Below are 13,857 nucleotides of genomic sequence, written 5' to 3' on the forward strand. Positions count from 1 at the left end.
AGACAGGGCATTTTGCTCACGAGTGCCCTAATGCTACTCAAGGAAATCAACCAGGACAGTGCGGTGGAAGGGCGAATCAGAGGCAGACAGTGCGGCAGACAGGCAAGAGTGTACGCTCTGACACCTGGTGATGTCGATGATGAGGCATCAGAAACTCTGGATGCGGGAATAATCATAGGTATGAACTTGATCCAGACTTTTTAAGTTGATTCATTGTGTGGTTAATTTTTAGAACTTCATTGGAAGTGTATGATCTCATCAGGTAAAGTTCGGTTGTATGAATACTATGCTTGTACTTTCTTTGATTTGGGAGCGTCTCAATCCTTTGTGTCTGCCACTTTTGCACAAATGTGCAACTTAGTCACGGAACCCCCATTGTAGTATATTCCTTTCCTTTTCTGTTAGTGCTCCAAGAAAGCTCCATTGGCATCGGGCCCTCTCAGGAGGCCATGGCGGCCAAGAATGTCGAGGTAGGTCGACGTTCCTTTGCAGAACTGGTCTCTGTGGTTCCGCAACCACTTCCAGAATTATCGGTGCCTCATCGTGGGCCGAAGTACGTGGATGGAGAAATATGCTTTCAGTTCACTAAGGAGGAAATTGCTCGATCTGCGGAACCTTTTCGTTTTTCTATTGTATTGAAATTCCTAAGACAGAGACCCTCGTTGGATGTGATTCGGTCATTTATACATACCCGCTAGGGATTATCTTGCATGCCGATGGTTACAGCTATGCGGAGACCAAGAAATGTTTTCATTCGAATGACAAATGAGCAAGATTTCTTGAAAGCTATTTCTCGGGAAACTTGTGAGGTGAATGGGGTTCAGTATCGAGTTTTTCATTGGAAACCAGATTTTAATGAAGATGAGGAGCCGTCGTTGGTCCCAGTTTGGATTGTGCTGCCGGGTCTTCCACCAAATTTCTATCATGAATCTTTTCTAAAGATTTTCACTGCTCCGATTGGTAGATACATTAGAAGAGATAATCCAACAAAATGTGCAACTCGCACGGATGGAGCACGTTTATGCTTGGAGATGGATGCTTCAAAAAAACCGATTTCTTATTTTTGGATTGGGATGCCAGGGTTGGGACGTAAGCAGGAAATTCTTTATGAGACACTTCCAGCGTTCTGTATAAATTGTAAAGTTCAAGGGCATAATGCCAATACCTGTAATTTGAAGAATCGTAAAGATGGAGAAAAGATTTGGATGCGAAAGAATGTAAAAGATACTGAAGAAAAAAAAACAGAGCCACAAACTGAAATAAATGTTGAGTTGGATAAAGGCAACGGAGTGATGATGATGGAAGTAGGAATGGAAAAAGGCGATCCGGAAAAAAAAATAGATTTGTCTAGGGATCAACAACAGGATTGTGGTGCACCAGATCAACATCAGGACGTGGGTGAAAAGGAGGGAGCGGCTCTGGAAAATTTGGAGGGAAAAGAAATGGAAGTTAGGTTGATTGAAGAAAATGTATCATCTGGTAAGGAATATCATGTAGAGGAAATAGAAGAAGATGAAATAGAGGGCATGCAAATAAATGATATGGTGAATTTGGCAGAGGAGGGGTTGCCGGTAGAGAGTTTTGTTGGGGCTGTCAACAAAGAAAATTTGGAGAGTAATTTGAATTTTGACAAGGGAGTAGAGCAGATAATTTCAGACTCGGAGCTGGAAAGAATACCAGAGGAGAATCCTGAATGTATGGAGGATACGGTTTCTGAACCAGATACGGAGTTAAATGTGGAACATTTTTCTAAACAAAAAGACTATGCCTCGGATAATGTGGGTGCGGATGCTAAGCGAAAAGGAGCTCGGAAAATATTTCAAAAGGTTAGAAGTTCGAATCGGGTGAGTTCTCAGCCTAATAAATTTTCCCTATGATTGGCCCTATTTTATCTTGAAATATTAGAGGGATTGGAACTTCTAGAGGTCGATTAAAAATTTTGGTTAGGAAATTAAAACCGAAAATTGTTGCTTTAATGGAACCTTTTGCTTCATCGGATAAGGTTCAGGATGTCATTCGGTTGTTACATATGGATAAGGTTATTACTAATGATGGGGAGTTTGGTAAGATTTGGGTGCTTTGGCAAGATGACATTTTAGTTCAGCCGATTCTTTGTAAAGAACAATATATTTTAATTCGTGTTGGGGTTGGTGATAATACTGTCATTTGTTGCTTTGTGTACGCCAAATGTAATATGGTTAATAGGAGAGAAGTGTGGGAGTCCCTAAATGGTCAAATACTAGGAAATGAACCTTGTATTGTTGTAGGGGATTTTAATATTATAAGGGAAGATTCGGAACGTCGAGGTGGTAGATCTCGTCCGAGAATGGCTATGGAGGATTTTAATAATTGGATTGATAATTGTGGTTTAATGGACATGAAATCGTCGGGAAGAAGGTTTTCTTGGTGTAATGGCCAAAGAGGGTTAGCACGTAGTTGGGCAAAATTGGACAGAGGATTATTAAATGCCAGTTGCTTGACCAGATTTCCAAATGTGAATAATTGCTATTTATCGAGATCTACATCAGATCATTCGCCTATGTTTATTCAATTTCAGTCTGATATTTTGTTGTATGGGCCTTCTCCATTTCGGTTTCAACAAATGTGGATTGAGCATCCAGATTTTCATCAGTTTGTGGGCAGAACTTGGCAAGGGGGGGTGAGTGGCAGGGGACTTCTGAAGTTGGCTTTTAAGCTTAAAAGATTGAGAGGTGCTTTACGTGAATGGAATAAAAGTATATTTGGCAGAACTGAAATTCATATTCAGGGGTTAGAAAATAAAATTGAGGAGCTTGAATCCGATCTTCAACAGCATTGGGACCCGGGGCTTGAACAGGATCTTGTGAGTAAAAATATGGAATTAGCTAGTTGGCGCAGCAGGGAAGAAATTAGATTGGCTCAAATGGCTAAACTTAAATGGCGTGCGGAAGGGGATCAAAATTCATCTTTCTTTCATACGTATTTATCTTATAAAAGGAAAAAAAGAGTCACGGAAATGAGGCTTCATGATGGAACTTATTTCAAATCTCCTAAGGAGATCCATTTAGGTGCAATCCATTATTTCTCAAATTTTTTACAAGGAGAAAGTCAAGATAGTATTCCGGATTTATCACATATTATATCGTCGGTTATTTCATTAGAGGAAAATGAGGCTATTGGTGTAGTTCCTTCGATTAATGAAGTGAAAAATGCTTTGGACTCCATTCTTTCTAATAGTGTGCCAGGGCCGGATGGTTTTGGGTCGGGTTTTTTTAAGAGTGTCGGGGATATTATTAAGGTGGATATGATGGAAGCGGTGGAATAATTTTTTAGAGGAGGTAAATGGTCGAGATTTTATACGTCTTCATATGTAGTCCTAATCCCTAAGGTAGATAAGCCAACAGGGTTTGAGAAATTTAGACCAATAAGTCTTTGTTCGGTGTTTTATAAAATTTGCTCAAAGGTGATTGTAAATCGTTTGGCTATTCTGCTTCCAAAAATTATTTCCGTTGAACAAGGTGCGTTTATTCCTGGAAGAAGTATTTTTGAAAACATTAGTCTAACTCAAGAAATGGTCCATTCTATAAATAAAAAAATTCATGGGGGAAATGTGGTATTGAAGCTTGATATGGCCAAGGCATATGATCGTGTTGAGTGGGAGTTCCTCTTGAAGGTGCTCCAAACTTTTGGGTTTTCTCCTACAGTTTGTGGATTAATTAGGGAGTGTATTACTACGCCTTGGTACTTGATTTTAATGAATGGGACAACGAAAGGTTTTTTCAAAGGTGGTAGAGGATTGAGGCAAGGTGATCCTTTGTCGCCTTATTTGTTTATTATCTTACAAGAGGTCCTTTCTCGACTAATAAAACAAAAGGTGGCAGAAAATAGTTTTGGACTCTTCTCTCAACCTAGAGGTACGATTTTAGTATCTCATCTAATGTATGCGGATGATGTGATCATTTTTACTAATGGTGGTTGTCGATCAATTCGGTGTCTTCTAGATATTTTGAATACTTATGAAAAGTGGTCTGGTCAATTGATTAATAAAGAGAAAACTGCTATGTATTTCTCAAAAACACTTCCGATGGCTAGAAGAAGGAATCTCAAAAGATTGACGGGGTTTTCGGAAGGTAAGTTTCCTTTTAAATATTTGGGGGTGCCTATTGTTTCAGGTAGAATGAAAATTGGCGATCTGGAAGAGTTGGAGAACAAGGTTAAAAAAAAATTAGTGGCTGGAAAATGAAATTACTTTCAGCAGGGGGTAGAGTGATTCTATTGAGGCATGTTTTAGCTAGTATGGCGTTACATCAATTAGCAGTTTTAAAGGTTCCAAAGTTAGTTATTTCTTCATTAAATCGGTTAATGAGCTCTTTTTTTTTTGGGAGAAAGGGATGGCAAGAGTAAGAAAAAATGGGTTGCTTGGAGGTCAATTTGTAAACCAATAGAAGAAGGAGGTTTGGGTATTAGATCGTTTGATGATATGCAAAAGGCCCTTCATTTAAAACTTGCCTGGAAATTGATGAATGAGAATTCTCTTTGGACAAATTTTTTTCATTCGAAATATGTGGGGAACAAACCTTTGTTGCTGCTGGATGATCAAAAGGGTACAAGTTCGAAATATGGCATGGAGCTTTAGCAGTGGATGATAAAATTTGGAGAATTGGTATCCCTTTAGTCTCGAGATGCAATTGTTGTATTCAAGGTAAATATGAAGACTTAAATCATGTTTCATTTGCTGGTGAAGTGGCTGCTGAAGTCTGGAAAAAAATTGGAGTTTTGCTTGGTCTTCCAATTGGAAGAAATTGGTATGAAACTTGTCTTAGTTGGTTTCGGAGGGCTTCAAATGCCTCTCAAGCTGGTGTCATATTGGGTGTATTACCTACAGTTATTTCGTGGAGGCTATGGAATAGGAGATGTAAGGCACGTATGGAAGGGAAGATGGAATCTGGTCAAGTTGTGTGGCAATTTATCAAACAGTGGGTGGGTGTTTTCAAAGCCTAAGAAATTCACTCAAACTGACTTTTACATTTTGAATTGTTTCAATATACAGAAAGTTCTAATCAAGCAACAATAGATTAATTACATAGCATGGTCTAAGCCTGCTCAAGGCCGTGTGAAGCTAAATACGGATGGTAGTAGTCTAGGGAATCCAGGTGAATTAGGGGCAGGAGGTGTGATTCGGGATATGCATGGGAGGTTGCTGTTAGCATTTGCTAAGAATATCGGGTATGGTAATAGTACTTATGCGGAGTTAAGAGCGCTTTTGGAAGGTGTCAAATATTGTAAGAACATGAATTTCAGTGCTGTTGATATAGAAATGGATTCTAAAGTGATTCTGGCATGGTTAGATAAGAACAGATGCGGTAGCTGGTATTTGGAGGATTTTTGGGAGGAATTGCAAATTCAGCTCATTAATATGGATATTCAGTTTATGCACATTCATAGGGAAGGAAATGCTGTTGCAGACTGGTTAGCTAGAAGGGGAGCAAGTGATGGTGATGTGGTATGGCAGAGTATGGGGGAGGTTTCTCCTCTGTTACGGGGCTTGATTAGAGTTGATAAATGGGGTCTCCCTTCTATTAGGCGGAAGAACTAGTTGAGTTAAACTGTGCGTGTTGTCGGTTGCTGCTGGTTTTCGTTCATGCAGATTTTTGTTTCGTGGAGGAGGCGTTCGTGTTTCTGTCTTGTTTTGTATCTATAGGCAGTTTATTTTGTGTAGCAGGTTTTTGGGTTAAATTAGGTTGGGTCTGCTGTTTTAGGTGGTTTTGTAATTTTGATTTTGGGTTTTGGTTTCGATACAAGGGATGTTTGTAATTCCCGAGTATCAGTTTTGTAACCACGGTTTTCCTCCGCCATAATGAGGTTTTTTTTAAAAAAATTGGGACGGGGTCACTAATGGACAGGTGGCTTCCGACTCTTCATAAAAAAAAAAAAAAAAAAAAGTCACGGAACCCTTGGCTCAATCTGTGTTCATGGTGTTGCTAAATAGAGAAACGATTTGGTGTTCAAAGGTCGCCTTAGGCTATCCTTTGGATTTTGGATAGAGGACACTTGATGTCGACCTGATAGTGTTCAAGCTGCTTGGGTTCGATATCATTCTGGGTATGGATTGGCTATTTAAACACTTTGCGAGTATCAATTGTCGGAGCTTTGTGATCAGTTTTCATCTCCCTAGAGGGGATTATATGGAATTTGCGGGTGGCAGGTTGACGTCGAGATCCACGGTTATATCTGCGATCCAAGCAAAGAAGGACCTGGCTAGTGGGGCAGATGCCTATCTGGTTCAAGTAGTATCTGATCCATCAGAGACAAAGTCTATAGCAGGAATCCTAGTTGCTGAAGAGTTCTCTTATGCCTTTGCAGTTGACCTCCCTGGATTACTTCCGATTCACGATGTCAAGTTTACTATTGACTTGGAACCTAGAGCGGCTCCGATACACAAGGCTCCTTATAGAATGGCACCAGCTGAACTAAAAGAGTTGAAGGCCCAATTGCATGAATTGGTAGGCAAGGGATTTATTCAGCCCAGTTCCTCACCTTGGGGAGCGCCCATGCAACTTGTTAAGAAGAAAGATGGCACACTCAGGATGTGCATTGATTATCGGGAGTTTAAAAAGGTGACCATAAAGAATAAATATCCACTGCCTTGAATCAATGATTTGTTTGATCAGATTCAAGGTGCGGCTACTTTTTCGAAGATTGACTTGAGGTCAGGTACTATCAGCTAAGAATAAGAGACAAGGATGTACCCAAAACTACGTTTAGATTGAGGTACGGGCATTATGAGTTCAAAGTGATGCCTTTTGGGCTAGCTAATGGCCTGCAGCTTTTATGGACATCATGAATTGGGTGTTTCGGCCCTATTTGGATTCTCTCGTAGTGGTCTTTATTGATGATATCCTGGTTTATTCTTAGGATTTGAAGGAGCATGCTAGTCACCTGTGTTTGGTTCTGAGTAAGCTAAAGGAACACCAGTTGTATCCAAAGTTCAGCAAATGTGAGTTCTAGCTAGATGAAGTCAGGGGGCATGTCATTTCTCAAGAGGGTGTGGATGTAGATCCCAGTAAGGTGGAAGCTGTTTTGGCCTGGCCGCGTCCCACATCAGTGTACGAGATTCAAAACTTCTTGGGACTCGCAGGGTACTTAGGAAATTTGTGGAGGGGTTTTCTAGATTGTCTGGACCACTCACTACCCTGACTAAGAAGAATGTTGAGTTTGTCTGGACTGAGAAGTGTGAGAGAAGCTTCCAAGAATTGAAGAAGAGATTGACTTCAGAACCTGTGTTAGCACTTCCAGAGCCGTGCAAGCTGTTTGTGGTTTTCAGTGATGCTTCCAAATTTGATTCTCATGCAGGAGGGGCGAGTCGTAGCTTATGCATCCCGCCAACTAAGGGATCATGAAAGCAACTATCACACTCATGACTTGGAGCTTGCAGTAGTGGTTTTTGCTCTTAAAATTTGGCGGCACTATCTTTATGGTGAGGCATGTGAGGTCTACAACAATCATAAGAGCTTGAAGCATCTCTTCACGTAGAAAAATCTCAACATGAGGCAAAAAAGGTGCTTAGAGTTAATCAATGACTACCAGTGTGAGATTAAGTACCATCTTGGGAAGGCGAACCAAGTTGCTGATGCGTTAAGTCGGGAGTCCCATTTGGTAGATGAAGTTGAGCCGTTAGGGTTAGACTCTATCCTTTGTGGAATGAGAAGGCTTCTTGTAGAGAGTTCACAGCAAGAGGTAGTATTAGCCTCTATGTATGGAGTCTGGGTTGTTGATTTTGAAGAATTGAAAACTCTTCAAAGGAGGGACCTGAAGCTACTGGATATCCAGAAGAGAGTCAGAAAATCAAGAGGACCTGCACACTTCAGCTTGGATAGGAATGCTATTGTTTTGTTCCAAAATCGTAGGGTGATTCCCACTAATTTAGAGTTTAAGGAGAGAATTTTAGCAGAGGCTCATGTGGCTCCTTATTCAATTCACCCTTAAAATACGAAGATGTATCGGGACTTAAAGAGGATTTTTGGTGGGAACGAATGAAGCGGGACATTGCTGTGTTCATTAAGAGATGTACCACTTGCTGAAAAGTGAAAACTGTGCACCAAAGACCTGCCAATAACCGCCAACCCCTCTCGATTCCAGAAGGGAAAATGGGACGACATTATTATGGACTTTGTTGTGGGTTTGCCAAGAACTCCCAACGGGAAGGATTCAATTTAGGTGATTATTTCCAGTTGACCAAGAGTGCTCATTTCCAACCTGTCACTAGTACCGACACCTTGGGAAAGCTAATGCGCTTGTATGTGAAAGAGAAAGTCCGATAGCATGGGATACTCAAGGCTATTGTATCAGATTGAGACCCGAAATTCACATCCCATTTTTGGAAGAGCTTGCAGGCGGCCATGGGCACTAAGTTGAAGATTAGCAGTGCTTATCACCCTTAGGCAGATGGCCAGTCAGAGCGCACTATTCAGACTCTCGAAGACATGCTATGAGTTGGGAGTTAGTTCAAGAGATGAAGAATTAGGTCCGAATCATAAGAGATAGGATGGCGGCAGTGCAAAGTCACAAAAAGAGTTATGCAGACACAAGAATAAGAGACCTGTCATTCGAAGAAGGAGATTGGGCGTACCTCAAAGTTTCACCCATGAGAGGCATCAAGCGGTTTGTGTACCACACATAAGCGGTTTTAGGAAGCAACACTAGAAGATAAGTAAGTTGATCATAAATTAGGATTAACATAAGTTAGCTAATTATGTATTATTATTAGTAAACCCAATTCTTTGGAAGCCAATGTTTATGTACCACGCATGTCCTGATATTTGCAAGCACATCATTCATCATGTTTTATTCCCTATATTATAGTTATATATGTACTATGCATCTCATGTTGTATAAGACACGTAAACTTTCATAAGATCAAGTGTAAAATAAGTTCAGAACAGTAAACTAGATGGTCATACAGATGCATGGTACCAATACGATTTATGGGTGAATGTGCAAGCCATAGAGCTAAGCGTGGTCCACCATAGTATGCTAGAATACTATTAGCGGTGAAATTACCATAGTATCCCTGTAACGCAGTTGAAATATCTACCAATTTACTCAATAAATTGGTTAGTTGTCAAGCATGCAATTGATTTAATAATTAAGCAATAATGTAAAGTAAATAAATTGAATAACACCAAAATTAGTATCGAAGCGAAACTCTTTAAAGAGCTCTTTAAAGGTAAAACCCTACTGTGTAGCCAAATCCAGAAAAATCAATTTTATTATTTGAAAATCAATTACAAGTAAAACTCAATTACAAAATCTTTGTCAATTGACACTCTTATTTGACCAGACAAATGACCCATTTGTCTTCTACCGCAGTAGTAATCAGAACCTTTGAAGATCTTCAAACATTGATTTTTCTCCTGGAACTCCAGTGGTTGAAACTTGACAAATAAATTCTCCAACATGGAGCACAATCACACTTTTTGAGAAAAACAATATGAAAATTCTCCAGAATTTTCTCACCAAAATATGCACTGGAAAGTGGTCTAAAATATTTAGGGTTGAGTCTCTACAGATTCTAGCCAATAGGATCCCTTAAATAAATAATCTGAAAGTAATTTTAGTTTCAATAGGACTCTGCTGATGGGGCGGGTTTGTCGCAAAAATCTCTCCTGACGGAATGCTGACATCTCGTGATAAATCTTCTCTGCAGTAACAGATTTCAGTTCAACCTCTTCTCTGGATAAGTGCACATATCTAAACAACCTATAATACCTCTTAAATAAACTTAATATTATTATAGATAAAGTCAATAAATAATTTACATTTATCCAAAATTACAAACTTAATGATAGGATAAACTCTATCATATTAGTCACATAATCCTATCCCAACTTATCAACTTAGTCACCTAGTCCTAGCCAAACTTTTATATCTACAAACGCCTCAACTTGCGACCGCGTGATGTGGAGTTAATGCACAACTTTGCACATAGGGTTAAGTGTGTGGGTCAATATAATAAGAAAGATAAGTCAGATAAGCCAAGATAAGTCATGTATATCATAGCATACATATGAACAGTCATGGTTTTAAGTTCTCAATATGAAATATTTTATGAAAAACCTCATGTTAAGTATGTTTACGTTATGATGAGTTTCTTATTGAGTCATCGACTAAAGTTAGTTTTCTTTTATATTTTTAAACCACCCCAGGTCGAAATATTTATGAAGGTAGAGCTATAGAACGAGACTTAGTCTAAGGAGACGTGACAGTGGCCTAGATTATGTACAAAAATTTTAAGTTATGATTTTTTATAGCACGAATTTTGAGAAATTTTAATAAATGCTTATGAGCACTCTCGTTTATAATTTCAGTGTTTTAATACAAAATGACTCTATTTACTATAAGGAATCTTTGTACCTGACGCTTCTTTTAGAATAAAAGAAAATATTTTTAAATCAAGTTCAGCAGCAACACTCCGACTTCCCTAAGAATTTAGAAAAGTGATTTTATTCTTAAACTTTGGGTGTGGGGTGTTACAAGTGGTCTTGCTTGAACGACGTGTAGACAACATATAGTGGCAGTGATGCCAAATCAAAGGGAGAGGAGGCAAGTGAGAGTGAGAGAGAGGAGGGAAACCGAGTGAAAAGAGGGGGGAAACCAAGAGGGAGGAGGTACTAATGGGAAGGGGTCTTGGCTTAAGCAGTGTGGTGGAAGGGGATGCTTTCCACACCATTTCTAGAGCAGAAGGCCCTTCATAGGTCGAATAGTCTTGGTCCTAGTTGGTGGAGGTGGGCGATTCTCAAGGCCGCCAAAGCTCAACCAACGGCCTGGCTGCAGTGCAGGCAAGGGTTCGAGCGATGCAAGTTGGACATGGGGAGAGAGGGAAGGAAAATTAGGGTTTTTGTGTGTAGGGGTACCAAAACGGCATCGTTATTAGTAAATGGGTTTGGCGTTTTTAGAGGGCATGAGCCTTGTTTTGGATTAGGCCTCACACTAATATCATGTTAAATCATCACTTGTCACATCTATTGAAACTTTTGTGGTAATTAGTGATCTAACAATCACATCCACATTGCATTTATATATTTTTTCTAATAGATTGAAATAGGAAAAATTGAAGATGAAATAATAGAAATCATGAAATTAATGGAACAAGTACAATGAAAATGAATTCAATCTTCTTATTTAGATGTTTTATGGCTCATTTGGATAGTATTTCAGAATTTTGTAAATAGTAGTGAAATGGTTTGTAAATTGAAATGATTTGTGAATAGTATCGAAATAATTTTTGAATAATGGTGAAATAGTTTGAATTGATGTTTTATGGGAGTTTGGGAAAAGAGAGAAAACAAATTAAATACAAATATTATAAAGTTAAAAAGTTGTTTGAATATAATTTAATCTTATTTTTGTTTTAAAATTTGAAAAAGATGTATTGACTTTTGTATTGTGTTTGAAAATTTAGAAAAGTTGTATTGGTTATTATTTTTAGATAATGATTATGTAATAATTAAATGAAACTTTTGAAAATTTAAAATTTAAAAATATTTTGTGATTGAATGATATTTGAAAATAAAAAATATGAAAAGTTTTGAGATCATCTCAACTGGTTACCCAAAAGAAAATAAAAGAAAATAAATGGAAAATTAAATAATAATCTCAGTGGCGCTTGACTTCCTCGCTTCAAGGCTTTTTTCATGTGATTCAATTGATGGGCCTCGAGACCCAATCATTTTTTAGACAATAATGTTCTAATGAAACATTGATCAGGGAACGATTTGATGACCTTTTCCGTCTCAATTTTCCAAGGTTGTCCCCTGCCCAAATTCATTTATCATCGTGACATTGAAGTTTGAACCCACAATATCTTGTAGGCTAGGAATAAAAGTAGTGAACTGTCATCATACTAAATTGGGTTCTAACAATAGTTCTTTTTCTACAAATTAATCTTGAAAAACTCTTACCTTTGTCGCATAATTATTAAATGAAGAAAAGGATTGGTTAGTTTTTTTTTTTTCTCTTTTTTTCTTTGTTTCTTTTAAGAAAGAGCCAAAGGTCACGTGTCTAATTATGATCCCGTCTCAATTTTATTAATACACTTACTTTTGATAGAGGAATACCGTGATTACATCCTGATGTCTGGGGTTACAAATATAGAACTAAGACCAAAATCAGACCTCAAAAATCCAACTTAATTTAACAACGGTACAAAAAAACCAAAGGATACAAAACAGAGATCCAAAGTATTAACCTGCAAGAAAAACAATAGCATTTTTAGTAGTTTTTTGAGAGAATTCAACTATATAATATTGTTTTACCGAGTGTCAAAATCTCTAAATATTCTTAGAATTTTGAGGATGATATTTCACTTATAAAAATTCTATGTCCAGTCACTTTTATGTACTCTTTACATATTTTACTAATGTGATTAGCATCACTTTTTTTAATATAAAATAATTGATTTAGTCAATCACATCAGTGGAGTGCATAAATAATATACAAAAATGACTGACTGTATATAGCAGAATTCTTTGATTTAATATGGGAGTGATAACTTACCATTATTGATTCAATATTAAACATACTAATAAATTTGTAGAATTTTAAATCACAATTATGATTTGATTAACAATATGTTTCAGCACGATGCATGCATGCATGGTCATCTTGTTTTCTAAAACAAAAGAGAAAAGGACAGGGCAAAGACTAACATAAAGTCTCTTGTTTTTGTTTCGTTATTCAGTCAGCAGTCTAAGCCATGTGAGTAGAAGAAAATGACCACACTTCTCTCTCTCTCTCTCTCTCTCTCTCTCTCTCTCTCTCTCTCTCTCTCTCTTAAAGTCTTCCTTCTATCTTTATCTCTTTCGATTTTCTTCTTGATAAGATTGCTAAATTTCTTAATCAAGAAATTAATAAGAAAAAAAAAAACACGGAAGAAACAGATGATATTATGGCATGCTGATGGCCCTAATTAATTGGATACATGAATTTGTTTGAACCTGGTCCTGGTGATGTCCAAATATGACCTTCATTTTTAAAATTTTTTTACTTAATGTTTAATGAAGTATTTTTTAAAGATTTTATGATTTTTTTTATTTTTAAAAATATTTAAAGATGTTTAAAAAATAGTTGAATCTTTTAAAACATGTCATAAAACTATAAAAAAAAATCTGCTCTGGTCACGACGGATTGTCTGATCCTTAATTAGATGATGATAAGGTTGTGATCAAACCGGGACTAAAATCATCCCATCTCATCTCACTATTCAAACTGGGACTAAAAGTTGTAGTTGATTTATTAATGGACATATATGAGGATATGCCCATTAATTAAGGCCCCGTTTGGATTAAAAAATCATCTCAACTTATATATCTTATTTCATCATTATAATTTTATCAAATCTTCATATAAAATACAATAAACAATTCAATTTTTTCAAATAATTACAATTCAACTTTTTTAAATTTCAAAATAATAATAATAATATTAAAAAATAATATTAATGATATTATAACAATATTTTATTCAACTTTTAATTTTAATCTAAAACAATCTCATCTCATCTCATCTCATCTCATTATTCAAATCAAGACTAAAAATTGTGGTTGATTTATTATTGAAATATCTACATTTTCTAGCCCCTTAATTAGATAATGATAAGGTTATTGATCATAAGCCATTAATGGAGGTTGTGTGACACAGCCTGCAGGAATAATATACAGCCAAAGGAGGTTGTCAAATTCATGGGGACTACTTACTCCAATATCCTTGCTTTTTAGACCTCTGATCAATGCAAAAGACATGCCCATTAATTAAAAGTTGTGGTTGATTTTAAGTGGAATGTCTACATTTTCTAACCCCTTAAATGGTGCACGGCAAACT

General features: G+C 37.2%; 1 protein-coding gene across 1 annotated transcript; it reads left to right on the forward strand.

Annotated features, from left to right (window-relative positions):
- The first annotated feature begins 6,164 nt into the window (after positions 1-6,164).
- On the forward strand, positions 6,165-7,512 carry LOC109021602. The gene is made up of 2 exons (XM_019004257.1): positions 6,165-6,596; positions 7,333-7,512. The coding sequence occupies exons 1-2, from the start codon at positions 6,165-6,167 to the stop codon at positions 7,510-7,512; spliced, it is 612 nt and encodes a 203-aa protein (XP_018859802.1).
- Positions 7,513-13,857: the final 6,345 nt, after the last annotated feature.

This window comes from Juglans regia, unplaced genomic scaffold, assembly GCF_001411555.2.
Source record: "Juglans regia cultivar Chandler unplaced genomic scaffold, Walnut 2.0 Scaffold_195, whole genome shotgun sequence".
NCBI classification, from domain to species: Eukaryota; Viridiplantae; Streptophyta; class Magnoliopsida; order Fagales; family Juglandaceae; genus Juglans; species Juglans regia.

What these genes read in the sequence shown, in the direction of transcription:
- LOC109021602 (XM_019004257.1), top strand. Translation starts at nt 6,165, where the DNA reads ATGGAATTTGCGGGTGGCAGGTTGACGTCGAGATCCACGGTTATATCT. An exon ending in ATTATCGGGAGTTTAAAAAG is followed by an intron (nt 6,597 to 7,332) that starts GTGACCATAAAG and finishes ATTCTCATGCAG; the next exon opens with GAGGGGCGAGTCGTAGCTTA.